Source organism: Theobroma cacao, chromosome 2 (genome assembly GCF_053813885.1).
Source record: "Theobroma cacao isolate CCN51 chromosome 2, ASM5381388v1, whole genome shotgun sequence".
In the NCBI taxonomy this organism is placed as follows: domain Eukaryota; kingdom Viridiplantae; phylum Streptophyta; class Magnoliopsida; order Malvales; family Malvaceae; genus Theobroma; species Theobroma cacao.
The window spans coordinates 50,917,187-50,934,604 of NC_142640.1; the positions used below are offsets into that span (position 1 = coordinate 50,917,187).

A 17,418-nucleotide genomic window follows, 5' to 3' on the forward strand; every position below is an offset into this window, starting at 1 on the left:
ATATTCTTAAGTTAAAAGAATAAAAAAGGTGGCATAATCCCATTAATTAGAAAATTTTAAAACTTTTAATTGTTGGAAAAAAAGATAAAAATTAGGAAATCCTAAATTAAAAAATAAAAAAAAAAACACTTTCATTTCATTTCTTCTTCCTCTTTTCTCTCCTCAATCTTTTTTTCTTTCCTTTCAAATCGACCCCAGGAGATGGTATTTTTTTTTTTAAATACATAATATGTTTCTATTAATTGATGTTAGTCACGTTATTTATTTGGCTAGCGAAATTAATGTTAAAGACAAATGATAATAGACAGAAAATTTTAAATAATTTAATCACATAATTTCAATTTTTAGGTACTAAATCAATTATATATCAAAGTAACAATCTCTTTTTTCCAAACATATAGAAAGGATAACAAAAAAAAATGTCAACAGTGCTCTATATGAGAAAAGTGATGTTCGTGTTTTTTTAAAAAAAAATATTTGTGGATTCTTACAAATTATTGCAGAATAACCTCATTTTAATTATAATTCTCAACATCTTACGTAAAATTCTTATCATCGTTGTCCCTTTTAAGCTAGCCACCATCAAATAATGGTACAAAATCAGATATGTACATTACACCTACCATAGAGTAATATGATTAGATGCTAACTCATCTTTCCTCTTACGTTTAAACTATACTATGAGCCGTGCATTGTACACGAATCTCTTTTTATTTTTATTTTTTTCTCTTTCTACCTCTCTTTCCTTTTATTTTTTTCTTTTTTCCTATACCCTCCACGTGGGTAGAGGAGGAAGCCCCTTTGAGCCTTCCTTTTAAGTATGTTATAGATTTATGTTTGCCATTGAATTGACTTTGATTGTAACAAGGGAGAGGTACATAAAGAAAACTATATTGGGAAATAGGAAATAACAACCTGCAACGTAGCAAAGGCACCACAGCAATTATATATAACCTCCCCATCAAAAAATTAAAAATATTCAATTGTAACCAAAATGAAGTCGTGAACCACATAACATTTTAATGCAAAGTGTTATTCAACCTCAGATGCATAACACAAGAAATTGTTTAGTTAAGGACAACGATAAAATAAATCAACTTTTTGCATCTGCAATTACGAGAATACATAAAAATGTCATAGTGAAATTGATGTCCTGTACCCTTGAAGCAATATTTCTTGAGGTTCATCACCATGAATAATACCCTTTAAGCAATATTGGCTGAAACTTGCATCATTTCTCCAAGAATACCCTGCAAAGAATGTCCTTGTTACCCTATCGTCTCTAACCAAATAAACTTTAGACAAGTATTGTGTTGGAACTCATATCTAACTAAGTCATTTAATCTAATTGAAGAAAATAGTAGAATAAGAATGTGCACGGGGAAAGATCTTGGACTGTACCAGTCATGAAATGATATAAAATCCGTGACAAATTTAGGTGGGAGCTCAATTTACTAAAGATCTGGTAAAGCCTTACTAATATCATTAATCAACTACCAATTGGTCTATTTAAAAGAGTACCGGTGAACTACAAACACATTTTCATAATATTGTAGCAGTCAAATATATATTTTTTGAAAAGCAAAAAGCAATTTTATTAAAGAGATCTAATGACAAAATTCCCAACAAAAGGAAAAAAACCAAGCTAAAGTCACACCTTGAACCAAATGGATCTGAAAAAGACAACCACCCACCCAAGATACAACTCAAGATATAGTAAAGGCAGGGAGAAAGAAGAAACAAAATGAACAGCAGTTTAGTTAGGTGAGGAGAGAAGGGAGAAGGAAGTTGGGATGTGTTACAAACCTGTGCAACCATTCTATTTTATTCTCACGCATATGTCTACTTGCAGCATCAGGAATGCAAAAAGTAAAAGTAATGGATTCTTACTACATTATCTCAGTGCCCACTGGATCAACAGAAAAATGAATGGCTAGTGTTTTCCTGGCTATTGGTTGGAATTTAGATTTCCACACCTGTTTTCACAAATTAAAATTATATATAATCTCTGGGAACTTGATCTCTTCATAAAAATTAAAGCAAAACATCTAGTCTTGGACTCTGAAAAAGATTTTAATTTGCAAAGAAACAGTAATTTTTTTTTTTAAACAAGCCTGTTTTAAATTTCAAGTTCCAGTCTCAAAATTGGCAAGAATGATGACAAATTTAAGGGATAAAATTTATACAAAAATAGCTGTGATTGTTTAAGGAAAGAATTGGTGAACACTAGAAACTAGAAAAAGATTAAAAAAAAAAAAAAACAACTTTACTAAATGATATCAGTAGAAGCTGAAAATAACTATAGCCAACATATCAAGAGAGAAACAGAGTTTTTCAGCAATTTGCACCATTTCTAAGAATATCTGAAATACTCAAGCCCCAAGTAGAAAGGGTGCAAACATTCTCTGAAAACCACATGAAGAAGAAGACAAAGGTAAAATTATCATATAAATTTGTCAAATCCACAGCATGAGGCTTCTTACATCTCTGTATCTTGAGCTGGTAAAAAATATCTCAAAGGCCTCACCTGCAAGCATGCCCCATAAATAGCAGTCAACAGAAGCAAAATGCTAAATCAGATAGTAGAGAACATGAAAAGGAACCTACGAGATCGAAACCGTATCACAACACCATGTGTATAATCCTCACTGCTAAAATTGAAGTTTGAACCTACAATACATACCAGTAAGAAATAAAACACAACCGCTAACTCATAACTATAACATGATACCTTCACATTATATGATAAAATTGACTTGAGGGAAGCAGCAATGCAAAGATATAGATCTAATCTATAACCTAATCACAGCTAAATCAGACTTCCCAATTTAAGGTCAAATGTCAGGAAGGATTATTAGGCAGTATACACAAACAACATTGCTCTTTTCATTACACACACCTTGAGTGCATTGGACAATTAAGCATGGAAATTCCATAGTAAGCTCTTGAAGAGATGTCAATGCATCTTCTGCTGGTCCACTGATTGCAGCCTCAACAAATACAATCAGAAGCACAAACTCTATACCATAGTTGAAGTCCTGTCACCAAAAGCAAATTAATCTATTTCAGAAGTTATAAGAAGAACTCAGAAACTGGTAGTGAGAAGCATAACGTATTTCTTGCAAGCTGTAAATTAAATAAAACAAATCCATTCTGAACATATATTCATTTTTCAGCATCTAATGATTAGATATCCTAAACCTGTATCAGAAAAAGAAGGACAAGTATTATTCTCTGTTGACTCAAAGAAGAAACTTGTAGAAGCAAAGTTCATGATATCAATGGAGATCAGAGGGTATGTTGCATGTAACCTCTCCTTTACGAAATATAGGAAGTATATCGTCTTCCACTTCAGATTCATAATCCACATTCATTAGTCCCTGCAATGATGCATCCAACCTTGAACTCTATAAACAGAACAATAAATTATGCATTGCTGCTCAGATTATTTCATAATGAAGTTAAAGGAAAAAAAAATCATAGAAATTAAGTTTGGTGTTTACATGTCAGGGCATACATGGCAGTTAGGCACTACATGCTCCTTCAGAACTTGCAGGTAGAAAGGGTTCTCATAGAATTTTGTAAGGTCTTCCTTACTTTGGAATCGCATGAAGACAGCATGAGTAAAATCTTCTTTAGTTTGACCAGATATTTGGCCTACAGGAGTAGATAAAATATCGGTCATACAAGATGGTTCAGAGTATATACATAAGCTGGATTATCTGACGATGAAGGGAAGGACATGCTCGATTTAATTGTATATATGAATATAGCATATCCACATTAAGCATGGTGCTTTTGTAGAATATAAGCACAAGTTTCATCCTTGAGTAACTCTTGACCCTAAATCAAGCATTAAAACGGGATGATTTATTAGTTATTGGATCATATGTGAAAGATATTTGCTTTCTGTTATACTTGCACTTAATAAAAGATCTAGACACAACGCAAGGAAGATAGGTGGACTACCACATGCAAACTTGTATACGTAACAACAACAATGAAATGTAATCTGACTTGGCATTTCTATGACAGACGGTGCATTAGCATTTCTTCAAGTACCAAATAGACAGGTGCGTTAGCATTGGCCGTTTAAGCCACATCAGATTTTCTATTAATGAAGTTAGTTGGGGTGTGATCTGCTTCACAGAATATATGTTGGAATACCTAATTGTAAATTTTTTTTAAGTACCAAATAGACAGTTAGGTGTAGGTGAGTACGAAATATTTAATTAGCCCTTTTGAAATCATAGGCAATTAGTTGCAGCTGAGTGGAAAGTGTTCTAACCCAAAGATACTGCAACAATTCCACGCATCTGATATTGAGATGTGTAAAGATAATCCAGCATATCCTTCTCTTGATCATAGGATAAATACTTGTTTGCTTTGAGCAGACATATGTGTTCCACCACCTTCCTGAAAGAAATGGTAATATTGTTTAATACATAAGCATGCAAGATAGAAAGAACCTCATTGTGGATGCTTAAACAAAAAGCGACATGCACTAGAGTTGAAGGGTTAAGTGAAACAAAAGACTTTAGACATAGTGCAAAGGACCAACGCTTAGATTTTAGGGACCATTCTAGAAAAGAAATCAGAACCATCATAACCACAACTGTTTGACAGGAGTTTGCATTTGAAGCCTAAGCGATAGATAAATGGAAATGGCCATATATCTATATATATATACCAAATAAAAAAAATGACTTGAGGGACAATGCCAAAAGGAGGTTATAAGATAACAGGAATTTAATTGTAAAAAATGTTGACAGTTCAATAGAAGACATGAAAAAAAAAAGGATTAGAGCAAAGGTTGTGCACTTTTGGGAAGACAAAAAATAAGAGGGGAAAAAATTGAAAGTTTGGTCGATGTTCCGATGGCACGTTCAATGTCCAGACTGCAGAGTGGCATCCAGCAAGGCAACGCATCATTAACACAACAAAGCAAGAAATAAAAAGAAAAGAAAAGAAAAGAAAAATCAAGAGTTAAGAACCTTCTCCGCCGGAGGTTCCTATCCCGCTGCCCAGGATCACCACTAGCACACGAAAATATAGCTACCCGATTCCTCCCTGTCGTCCACAGACTTCGAAAATTTATTGAAAAAAGAATACAATTATTTGTTAGCCTAAAACACTAATTGAAGATGTTCATATCCATAAGCTCTCAAAGACTCACTGTTTGAAGAAATTGCAGAGTAAATGGGAAAGGAGCGGAAGGTAAGGGCTTGACGCATAGGCAGAGAAAGAGTCACCATGGTTTTTTTTCTATCCACTTCAGTCTTCGGAATGTTGTTTGTATTGTACTCTTTTGGTGTTGCTTATCTGATATGCAGAGTTGAGGTTGTGGCAAATGGAAATGGGTGGATCACCATCGCCATAATAACTTGAATTTCCGCCTCTATTTTTGCTTTTAATTGTTGTGACCAAATAGTCCCTGAGGACGGTCATGTTGATCCTCTTTCATTGTATTACTAAAAAAATTAGATTCCAATTTTAAAATCTAACTTTATCAAATTCTACGTAATTCAATCTTTTTATATTTTCTAAATTGGACCTTAAGGATTTAAGCAACGAGGGCAATATGGTAAAGGCGGAGAATAGACAAAAGCATGTGGGCTGTGGCCATGTGGGTGGGTGTAAGGAGTGTTTTACTTTCACTACTTGTAAATCAACGCTCTACTGCCTCTTACTAAAAAACCTCTCCCTTCCGGCAAAAGGGAAAAACTTGGTGGATCAAAGCATTTATATAGCCTTGCTTTTTCTTTCTCTTAATTTTTGCAGTCTTTTTTATTTTCTTCTCTATTCAGTTCCCACCTCTACTTTGCTCTTTAGTGAGAGAGAAAGAGAGTGCGTCTGCTTATCTCATCTCCTCCTCCTCATCTAAAGGATTACTGTCAGCCTCTGCAATTTTTTTCTTAAAAATTACTAATAAAAATTTATCTTTGTTCTACATACGCTTTTACATATTATACTAAATATATATAATCACTAGTATATAAAATACATAAAAAGTAATATAATATTCGATGCTGCTGTAAGGATCTATCTGTGTCTCATCAACCCCCAAAAGCTACAATTTGCTTAGCCCCCGTCGGTCTCTCTGTTTGTTGATTTAGTCAAATGCCACTGCTTTTTTTGCACCTACTCTATGTGATCCTGGCACTATAATCATGATTTACCTCAAGATTTTAGGGTTTTACGGTCTGTCTCTTGGTTTGGGGTGATTGTTGCTGAGTATTTAATGCGGCTGCATGCTTCTAAAAATAAAAAGGAAAATGCCGGCATTACCGGGTCTTTCAAGATTTGCCCAAGATTCTGTGTGTTTCAACTGAAATATAAACAATCAGGTACTAAATCTCAAGTCTCTCTCTCCCATTCGATTATTGCTACTGAATCTGCGTTACTCTTCTTCTGGGTGCAATTTTGGAACTATAATAATTGCTGGATTAGGCATTCCTTTTCTGCGAGATTCGACTGTTTTTATTTTCTTTAAAAATCACTTCTGCTATCTGCAACTATGCTGAAAAAGAACGAGGTCCAGGGTTTTACTTCATTTGAGACATTAAGTAAAATGCTGCAAAGATCCCTCAGTCTCTGAGAACTTCTTTTACAAGGATTCTAAAGTGAGGGCAAAAGAAAAAAGAGGTAGTCGGACCCTGGGAGGGCTGCAACGTTTGAAGCCTTCAAAGCTGCTTTTTCGGTGGAGAAGAATATATTTTTCCTTTACACGGTATCCGTTGTGACATATTTGAAGATGTAGACATGACACCAGTATGAATTTGCTAATCTGTGACTCGTGATTTTGAAGCTTCTCTCGAGAATTTACTGCATAGCGTCCGTTATTACCTGTATCTTTTTTGAAATCTGAGGAATTGATTGTTGGCTTCTTTTTGAATATTGACTTTCTGGGTATTTGACTGGGGAGTTTACAAGGCTAACAGAGTTGCATTGGGCTGAATTTCAAGATTGAAGCATTGATGGGACTTCTTGGAAGTCTCTCGATGCTTGTCCTATTGATGTGGTTACTCAGGTTTCCGGATCTCATGGCTCAATCTATTAATGTCTCTTCAACAAGCTCTGCACGAGCTCTTGATGCTCTTCTCCAAGACTATGCTTATAGGGCTTTTGCACATCCACGGACAGGATTACCCTATGATGGGTTTGTTCCATCAAATTTGACTGGGATTAAGATTGCAGCAATGAGGCTTAGGAGTGGTAGTTTGAGGAACAGAGGTGTGAAGATGTACAAGGAGTTTGAGATCCCCACTGGAGTTGTAGACGAGCCTTATGTGGAGAGACTGGTTTTGGTCTACCAAAACTTGGGCAATTGGTCTATGGTGTATTATTCACTTCCCAACTACACTTACCTGGCTCCTGTTCTGGGCCTTCTTGCTTATGATGCTTCTAACTTATCTGCTAAAAATTTGCCAGAATTGGATATTAGGGCATCTGGTGATCCCATCAAGATCAAATTCTCTGATGTGCAATCGGCACCAGATGGGTCAGTTGCAAAGTGTGTTTGGTTTGATCTACATGGTTTGGTCCAATTCAGCAATTTAGCTTCAGGCAATGAGTGTTCAATGATCAAGCAGGGACATTTTTCTATAGTTACTGAGTCTATTGCCCCTTCTCCAGCCCCAATATCTCCTTTGCCATCGGGTGGAGGTGGAGCTTCAAATATGCCATCACCAAGTGCTCCAGAAAATAAGACTAGTAGAAAGGTCTGGATAATTGTTGGTTCTGCCCTGGGTGGATTGGCCTTATTGGTCTCGTTGGCATTCTTGGTACTGTGGTCACAGAAGTACAAGCAGAGGAAGAAAATGCATCAGATGGAGAAGGCAGCAGAAGTAGGAGAAGCCCTACATATGACCTCGGTTGGGGATACAAAAGCACCAGCTGCAACAGTGACTCGGACTCAACCAACTCTCGAGAATGAATATGTGCCCTAACTCCCAGCAACTTGTACAAGTTTTTTTTCTCTTCCACCTGGCCATTCCATGAGTATTCTTATTTAAGTTCACTTCATGTATTCGGAAATTATTCAGCTCACACCTATTTTTTGGCGTCTCCTTCCCTTTGTTTGTTCATGGTAGGCCCTTGGTTGTAGTGTGGGTAGTATAGGATTTTTGTGTAAATCTGTTATCGCTCACAGATCCTTCATTGTTTTATGATTCATTGTGGTGTGCATTTAGCCAAAAGTGATTCCAATGTGTTGAATTTAGTTGTCCCATTGACAAGGAATAAAACATCTTTTCTGGTGCCTTATGTTTTTGGATTTACTTCTACCTGTTTGTATGGAATGTAGGATGAAGATCACCTTCTAATAAAAGCAAGCTTGGGTCCAAGGGGTTTTAACTTCAGTAATCACAATTTTTTGTTAACTGGTTTGACGCAGTGTTAGGCTCTTGTGTGGGTAGAGTGAAAATTTCAGGCTTTTGTATCAGTTCCCAGAAGAAAATCTGTAATTGTAATATACAGAGCTTAGTTAGATACCTGATTAACTGATATCAATCATTGACTGGTTTCTTTGCAAAGGATTCTACATAGTTCAAGTCCAAAAGGAAAGTACTTAACGGCACTAACAAATTGTAGACTGTTCTAATTTTACAAGTGGGGTAGAGCAAACAGTTATTTTTGTTAGTTAGATTTTAGGTATTTAACAATCGAATTAATTAAATTTATATTTAAAAATAATCGAAATCAAATTAAATTTCACAAATAATTGAACTAATCGAGATCAAATTAATTCGATTAGTTTGGTTCGATTTTCGAAAACTAAACTTGAGAATTTTTTTTATTTGTATATATTTATTTAGGTTGTATTTTTTTATAAATTAATATTACGAAAACATTAAAAATAATGATAAATAATCAAAATAAATAAGATAGATACTCATATAAATAACAAATAATTAAAAAATATGAATAAAAATAATAACAAATAATTTACGATTTATTTTCCATTCGAAAATCCCATTATACTCTTATTTAAGTTTGATTAGTTCGGTTAAGAAAATTTTCAATCGAAACATAATCAAATTAATTCTAATAACCGAACTATCCGAAAAACTGAACTAATTGAATCAAAAAAATCGAACTCACTTCATTTCAGTTTGATTTGCATTGTATACCCCTACTTCTTGGAGTTGGAGTGGCACAAGTTTGGGCCTTTTTAGATAGACCTGTGACTTCTTTTGTGCGTGTACACACACATCCGAGACTTGAGATTCAAGACATGATACTCAAGATTCAAGACCTACACACACATACACACACATATATATATATATATATATATATATATATATATATATATATATTTATAACATATATAATTTGAACACCCAAATCTGGCTCTATATTGAGCTACATTTTTATTCTCTTAGGTTGACATCTAAAAAGTTATAAAAATATAAAAAAGTGTTAGCTTTTAACTTTTTTAATTTTGAAAATTTCAACACCTTATGCAGTGCCTCCATATGTACTTTCATTGTTATGTTGTTGGAAAGTTATGAGTTTAAAAAAAGGAAGTTGACGTTTGACTTTTACAGGCTTCGGTATTACAATTAATTGTTTGTGCGTGCAACATGTCTAATTTGGATAAACTTTCTCTTCTCTCATTCATAACTGCATTTGATCTTACCGCTTTTACTTAGACTTTCTTTTTCCTTTTAGAGATTTCTTTAATTGTTTATAAGTTTTTTTACTTTTTTTTTCAAAAAAAAATAAATTTCTTTACTTTTATCTATAACTTGTATAATTTGAAGATATTTGGTCACATTTTTATTCTCATAAACTGTCATGTGAAAAGTTGTGACTTTTATAACATACTTAAAAGAAAGTCTGAAGCTTTTAAAGTTAACCGCGTGGAGAGCAAAGAGAGTGAAAGAGAAAAGACGTTGAAGTAAAAAGAGAGAAAGAGAGTGGTGCAAAGGGGTCAAAGTGAACCACGTGAAGGGCAAATAGAGAGAAAGAGAAAAGATGTTGAAGCAAAACAGACGGGGTGCAAAGAGGTTTGTGTGTTGCACACGAGTAATATTCTAGTATATATAATACCAAATTCCTAAGACATAAGATCCAAGACCCAAGACTCATGACTTCTCTTATTTATACTTGAGATTTCAGATTCTAGATTTTATATATATGTATGTATGTATATATGTATATATATATATGTATGTATGTATATATATATGTGTATGTATATATGTATATATGAATATGTATATATGTATATATGAATATATACATATATACATATATATATATATATATATATATATATATATATGTCGGAGACTCAAGACTTAAGAACCGTGACTTCTCTTATATATATTCGACGACTGACTTGCCTTCAAGTATGTGAATGAAATGAATGAAGCAACGGAAAAGGTGGAAAGCAAAACAACTTATACGCCAAAAAGAAATATAATTTCCTTTTGGGAATATAAATGCAGCATGTGGTTTAGAAAAATTACCTAATCTGCTTAGCAATCTACAGCATACAAAAATTCTATAAAACTTGCGCTTGCTTTCAATTCTCGGTAAGTCCACATATTCCAAGTTAGCTGGAAATTAAATAGGATGAAACAAAAATTTATACCAACTTCCTTTCAGATGATGAATTCAAAAAACAACCCTAAACAAAATTCTACAAATAAAAAATTATTTTTCTTTTTTATAGTGTGAGTTTCAAAGGCGTTTGAAAGACCTTTTTTGTTAATTAAATAAAAGTGATATAAAAAATTATAATATAAAAAAATGGTAAATTAAGAAGAAGATTGAGATAAATATTATCTTCAAGAATTAAAATTAAAAACTTAGAATTTTGAAATTATAATAGGAGAAGAAGAACCAGAGAAGAAGAAGAGATTGAGTGAGATGTCATTGGAGGGAGAGAAAAAAATTGTTTTTATTGTCGTTAAAATAGTAATATTTATTTTTAAGATCCTTAAAGTTTTAAATTCATTATTTAGTGAGATGACACCATTTAATGCCTTGACCGTGAATAAGTGCATCAAATATAAAAATCTACATTCTATTCCTTAAATTGAGTCATCTTTTATCTAATTATTTTCTTTTACATTTACATTGACATTTAAAGAATCTTAAAATAGGATTTCATTTTGAAAGCATCATAATGTGATACTTACATTATTGCTACTTCTCCAAGGTTTTTCTATGCACTAATTTCTTTTGACACCAATTCTATTGTCGTTACTAAATCTAACTAGGGGTAAAATGTAAAAATTCCCTTCAAAATACCTTGATCAACAATTATAAAAAATTATACCTAAAATTACATAAATATTTTAGGATGTAAATACCTCTTATATATTTTTTAGTTTAAATATATATATATTTTTAAAAAAATCTGTTTGTAGTTCTTTCAAAACCTTAATCAGAAAAAAAAAAATCTAAAAAGTTTTTGAAAATTTGAAACTGTATCCAACTTGAAAACCTTAATCTGCTTATCCTCTTTCATTTTGTTTATCTCGCTTCAAACAATATTTTTTATTATTGGTTTTTTCATTTACAGCTACGTTCGGGGAATGAATTCGTTGGACAGATACCGACATATATTGGAAACTGGAAGCAGTTGCGAACTGTAAGCAGCTGCTTGGAACATTTGGGTCTCAACAAGATACCTCAAGGGAACCATCTTGAAGGGCCTTTTCCTGGTACAATCTCCTCCTTGGAGAATATCACGGACCCGCAATATCTGTTACTGTAGCTGGAAGGATTTAAAGAATTCGAATTGAACTAATTATATCATTGTTTCTAACCTCCTAAACCTTTTTGGTGTTTGACTGTCCAGCCGCATTGTTGACTTGTGTGGAAGAAATGGAGAAGTTTTCCCATTTCCAGATACTTCAAGAACGACAAAACTTGAAAATTTGTTAGTGTTATTTCTGGAATATTTGTTTAATCTTTTATCAGGAAAAAATTTCTTCATGTTAGCTTAATCTCAATACTGATCCTTAGCCTTTCTTATTGAATTTTATTAAATGTTAAAGTGATTTTTTTTAATTGAGAGAAAGAGATTCAAATTTTATTTTTTAAATAAAAAAATTATGTACCAATTACTGAATCAAATATTCAAATATAATTCTTGACTAATAATATTAATAGTTAAAAAATAAAAAATATGATTTTGAAATAAGAAGAGTTAAAGTATTTTTTTTAATGTTTTGACAAGATTTTTTTTAAATTTTATTCGCTAATTAGATGTATCACCTTTGAATTTTGCTTTTGAAGAATGATATGTTGTATGAGTTGGGAGACCTAAAGGGGCATTGTTAAGGGAGTATATCATTAATAATTTTCAGTCAGCATGCTAGTTGATATTTTCTTCATGTAAATATCATTGTCTTTGGTATTTCCATTGATTTGAAATAAAATCCAACCAACCAGCTTACCAGCTCATGTTCTTCTGAGCACCCATGCCAACATTCATCCATTGAATTTTATCTTATTTATGTTGATAAAAATGTCATTCATTTTGGAAGAATATGATGCAGCGCCATGGGTATTTTTTTTTTTCCAAAAAGAGAAATGTATAAGATCAAATAAGACACTTGAAATTGAACTTAGATTTGGATTGTTCCAAATAACGCAACATTGGAGATAATCATAATTGAAGTTAGAAGAATTAAGTTAATGACTCGTTATTATCCATTTCCCGTTTTGGAATATTTGGCATCTTTTAAATAAAAAGTATTTCTAAATTTTCATTTTAATTGCTTTTTAACCTATAAAATATTATTGATTTTTTTTTCAAATTGTCAATTAACAAAGATTACAAATTCAGAAAATCAATTAATCGATAACATTTATGCTTTATCTTTCTAACAATTCAATTTATATCTTTTGCAAGCTTGTCTCCCTAAACCTATTATTTTTTGTTATACCTTTCTCGGCCTTTTGACAAAGATCATGTGTAGTATCTGTTTTTATCAGTTTAATATCCTATATGTGGGCCATAGGTCCACATGATATTAAATTAATTTTTTTAAAGGGAGAGCCCACCTCAGTAGCTTGCTATTGGGGCTCTCAAGCGTCGCCCAAGTGTTGCACCACAGCTCGGGCCTGGCGCACCCCACAAAAAAGAAAAAAAAAACCTATTCTTTTTTGTTGTGTGAGCTATACACACTTGTCCAAAATTTGACAATCACAATCTCTTTTCATATATAATTTAAATTTTTAAAATTTCTTTCATACTTTTTTTAATAAAATAAAATTATTTATTTTAATTTGTTAATAATATTTTTAATTACTTGATCACTAATTAAATTGATTTGAAAACTTAAACATAACTTGAGAAAACTTAAAAAACCTTAAAATTCCTTAAAAAAGACCCTAAAAATCCTTAAAAATGCCTTAAAAAATCTTTAAAATCGGCAATAGATAATTAAGAAAATTAAAAATCTCTTAAAAACATAAAAAATCCTTCAAATTCCTTGAAAAATCTCTAAAAAAACCTTAAATAGCCTTAAAAGTACCTTAAAAATGCTTAAAAATCTATAAAAAAAAAACCTTACAAATGCTTTAAAAGATTTTAAAAATCTTTTAAGAATAACTTACAAAACCTTAAAAATCCATAAAATATTTTGAAAACACCTTAAGATTCTATTGAAATCTATAAAAAAAAAAAACCTTAAAAATGCTTAGAATGACCTTAAACATCTTTAAAAGGATTCTAAAAATCCTTTAAAAAACCTAAAAATATCCTTAAAAATCCTAATAAATAATTTTAAAAATAAAAATCTCTTAAAAACATAAAAAATACTTCAAATTTCTTTAAAAATCTCTAAAAATCCTTAACTATCCTGAAAAAGATCTTAAAAATACTTCAAAATCTATAAAAAATCTTTAAAATGCTTCAAAAGATTTTAAAAATCTTTTAAAAATAACTTACAAAACCTTAAAAATCTATAAATTTCTTAAAAATCCTTTAAAATACCTTAAAAATCCTTTGAAATCTATAAACAAAACTTAAAAATACTTAGAATGACTTTAAACGTCCTTAAAAAAATCTTAAAAATCTTTAAAATTCGTAAGAAATAATTAAGAAAATTAAAATCTATTAAAAACAAAAAAATCCTTCAAATTTATTGCAAAATCTCTAAAAAACCTTAAATATATTTAAAAAGACCTTAAAAATGCTTAAAACTCCAGTGAAAAAGCTTTAAAAATCCCTAAAAAGACTTTACAAATCTTTTAAAAATGACTTAAAAACCCTTAAAAATCAATAAAATCCCTTGAAAATCTTAGAAAACACCTTAAAAATCTTTTGAAATTCATGAAAAAGGCATTCAAAATGTTTAAAATGACCTTAAACATCCTTAAAAAGACCCTAAAAATCTTTGAAATTCGTAATAAATAATTAAAAAATTAAAAATCCCTTAAAAACATAAAAAAATCTTTCAAATTTCATGAAAAATCTCTAAAAAACCTTAAATATCCTTAAAAAGACATTAACAATACTTAAAAATCTATGAAAAAACCTTAAAAATTTCTAAAAAGAATTTAAAAATATTTTAAAAATGACTTATAAAACCTTGAAAATCCATAAAATCCCTTAAAAATCCTTTAAATTTCATGAAAAGAACCTTAAAAATACTTAGAATGAGTTTAAACATTCTTAAAAGAACTCTAAAAATCCTTTAAAACACCCAAAAAATCCTTAAAAATTGTAATAAATAATTAAAAAATTAAAAATTTCTTCAAAATAGAAAAAATACTTCAAATGTCTTGAAAAATCTCTAAAAATCCTTAAATATCGTTAAAAAAACCTTGAAAATACTTAAAAATTCATGAAAAAAATCCTTAAAAATTCTTTAAAAGACATTAAAAATATTTTAAAAGTAACTTACAAAACCTTAAAAATCCATAAAATCCCTTGAAAATCCTTGAAAACACCTTAAAAATCCTCAAAAATACATGAAAAAAACTTAAAAAAGCTTAGAATGACTTTAAACATTTTGAAAAAAATTCTAAAAATACTTGAAAAAGCCTTAAAAATACTTGAAATTAGTAATAAATAATTAAAAAAATTAAAAATCTCTTAAAAAACATAAAAAATCATTCAAATTCCTTTAAAAATCTTTAAAAAACCTTAATTATCCTTAAAAGGATATTAAAAATGCTTAAAAATCTATGAAAAGAACATTAAAAATTCTAAAAAAGCCTTTAAAAGTGTTTTAAAAAAACTTAAAAAAACTTAAAAATCAAAAAAATTCCTTGAAAATCCTAAAAAATACTTTAAACATATTTTAAAATTCATTAAAAAAAACCTTAAAAATGCTCAGAATGACCTTAAACATACTTAAAAAAACCCTAAAAATCCTTGTAAAAGCCTTAAAAAATTCTTAAAATTCGTAATAAATTATTAAAAAATTAAAAAATTTCTTAAAAACATAAAAAATAATTCAAATTCCTTGAAAAATCTCTGAAAAACCTTAAATATCCTTGAAAGGACTTTAAAAATGCTTAAAAATCTATAAAAAAAACCTTAAAAATCCTTAAAAAGACTTTAAAAGTCTTTTAAAAATGACTTAAAAAACCTTAAAAATCAATAAAAGCCCTTGAAAATCTTTAAAAATACCTTAAAACTCTTTTGAAATCAACTTAAAAACCCTTAAAAAGGCTTAGAATTACCTTAAATATACTTAAAAAGACCCTAAAAATCCTTGTAAAAGCCTTAAAAAATTCTTAAAATTTAAAATAAATAATAAAAAAATAAAAAATCCTTCAAATTCCTTGAAAAATCTCTAAAAAACCTTAAATATCCATAAAAGGACCTTAAAAATGCTTAAAAATCTATGAAAAAAATGTTAAAAAATCCTTAAAAATCTTTTAAAAATGACTTAAAAAACTTTAAAAATCCATAAAATCCCTTGAAAACACCTTAAAAATCTTTTGAAATCTATGAAAAAAACCTTAAAAATGCTTAAAATGACCTTAAACTTTTTTAAAAAGATCCTAAAAGATCTTGAAAATGCCTTAAAAAAATTCTTAAAATTGCTAATAAATAATTGAGAAATTTAAAAATCTCTTAAAAACATAAAAATTCCTTGAAATTTCATGAAAAATCTATAAAAAACCTGAAATATCCTTCAAAGGGCCTTAATTAAAAATCAATGAAAAAACTTTAAAAATGCTTCAAAAGGCTTTAAAATTCTTTTAAAAATAACTTACAAAACTTTAAAAATTCATAAAATACTTTGAAAATACCTTAAAAATCTTTTCAAATCCATGAAAAAAACCATACAAATGTTTAGAATGACTTTAAATATCCTTAAAAAAACCCTAAAAATCCTTATAAATGCCCTTAAAAATTTTTAAAATTCGTAATAAATAATTAAGAAAATTAAAAATTTCTGAAAAACATCAAAATCCTTCATATTCCTTGAAAAATTTCTAAAAAACTTGAAATATCCTTAAAATGACCTTAAAAATACTAAAAAATTAATGAAAAAAAAGTTAAAAATCCAAGAAAAGATTTTAAAAATCTTTTAAAAATGGCTTCAAAAACCTTAAAAATTCATAAACTCCCTCGAAAATCCTTAAAAATACCTTAAAAATCCTTTGAAATTCATGAAAAAAACATAAAAATGCTTAGAATGACCTTAAACATCCTTAAAAAGACCCTAAAAATCTTTACAAATGTCGTAAAATCTCTTAAATAAGTAATAAATAATTACAAAAATTATAGATCCTTCAATTTTATTGAAAAATCTCTGAAAAACCTTAAATATCCTTAAAAGGACCTTAAATTGCTTAAGAATCCATAAAAAAAACCTTAAAAATCCATAAAATCACTTGAAAATCCTTGAAAACACCATAAAAATCTTTTGAAATTCATGAAAAAAACTTTAAAAATGCTTAGAATAACCTTAGACATTTTTAAAAAGACCTTAAAAATCCTTGAAAATATCTTAAAAATCTTTAAAATTTGTAATAAATAATTAAGTAAATTAAAATTCTCTTAAAAAATAAAAAATCCGTTAAATTCTTTTAAAAACTCTAAAAAACCTTAAATATCCTTAAAAGGATATTAAAAATGCTTAAAAAATCTAAAAAAAAACTTTAAAAATGCTTAAAAAGACTTTAATTTTTTTTTAAAATGACATAAAAAACCTTAAAAATCCATAAAATCTCTTGAAAATCCTTGAAAGCAACTTAAAAATCTTTTGAAATCCATGAAAAGAACCTTAAAAATTCTTAAAATGACCTTAAACATGCTTAAAAAAACCCTAAAAATTCTTGAAAAAGCCTTAGAAAATCTTTACAATTCGTAATAAATAATTAAGTAAATTAAAAATCCCTTAAAAACATTAAAAGTCTTTCAAATTCCTTGAAAATTCTCTAAAAAACCTTAAATACCCTTAAAAGGATCTTAAAAATGCTTAAAAA

General features: G+C 29.6%; 2 protein-coding genes and 1 non-coding gene across 8 annotated transcripts; 2 read left to right on the forward strand and 1 right to left on the reverse strand.

The window, feature by feature from the left end:
- Positions 1-1,012: 1,012 nt before the first annotated feature.
- On the reverse strand, positions 1,013-5,368 carry LOC18610591 (Stress responsive alpha-beta barrel domain protein). 6 transcript variants are annotated; one of them, XM_007046335.3, is made up of 10 exons: positions 5,177-5,367; positions 4,995-5,070; positions 4,289-4,416; positions 3,518-3,657; positions 3,312-3,407; positions 2,900-3,038; positions 2,608-2,670; positions 2,484-2,527; positions 1,891-1,976; positions 1,013-1,250 (listed from the first exon to the last, which is right to left on the reverse strand). In XM_007046335.3, coding segments are annotated over exons 1-10 (852 nt in total). In that variant the 5' UTR covers positions 5,256-5,367; the 3' UTR covers positions 1,013-1,249. The 6 variants fall into 6 exon arrangements, with proteins under 6 accessions (XP_007046397.1, XP_017971766.1, XP_007046398.1 ...); XM_018116277.2 differs by lacking the exon at positions 1,891-1,976 and having other exon boundaries at positions 5,177-5,368; XM_007046336.3 differs by having other exon boundaries at positions 1,013-1,976; positions 3,312-3,380.
- Positions 5,369-5,708: 340 nt separating this feature from the next.
- LOC18610592 (uncharacterized) lies at positions 5,709-8,265 on the forward strand. The gene has a single exon (XM_018114580.2). It carries the CDS (start codon positions 6,978-6,980, stop codon positions 7,947-7,949), a length of 972 nt encoding a protein of 323 aa, XP_017970069.1. The 5' UTR covers positions 5,709-6,977; the 3' UTR covers positions 7,950-8,265.
- Positions 8,266-12,907: 4,642 nt separating this feature from the next.
- LOC148764398 (U2 spliceosomal RNA) lies at positions 12,908-13,103 on the forward strand. Its single transcript, XR_016024927.1, has one exon. It is a non-coding gene; the product is annotated as a U2 spliceosomal RNA (small nuclear RNA).
- The last annotated feature ends 4,315 nt before the right edge of the window (positions 13,104-17,418 follow it).

Coding starts and splice junctions, on each gene's coding strand:
- LOC18610591 (XM_007046335.3), bottom strand. CDS start 5,255: ATGGTGACTCTTTCTCTGCCTATGCGTCAAGCCCTTACCTTCCGCTCC. Junction 3,039..3,311: donor CTATATTTCGTAAAGGAGAG/GTTACATGCAAC, acceptor TTTTGGTGACAG/GACTTCAACTATGGTATAGA. Junction 1,977..2,483: donor CCAGCTCAAGATACAGAGAT/GTAAGAAGCCTC, acceptor TTGTGAAAACAG/GTGTGGAAATCTAAATTCCA.
- LOC18610592 (XM_018114580.2), top strand. CDS start 6,978: ATGGGACTTCTTGGAAGTCTCTCGATGCTTGTCCTATTGATGTGGTTA.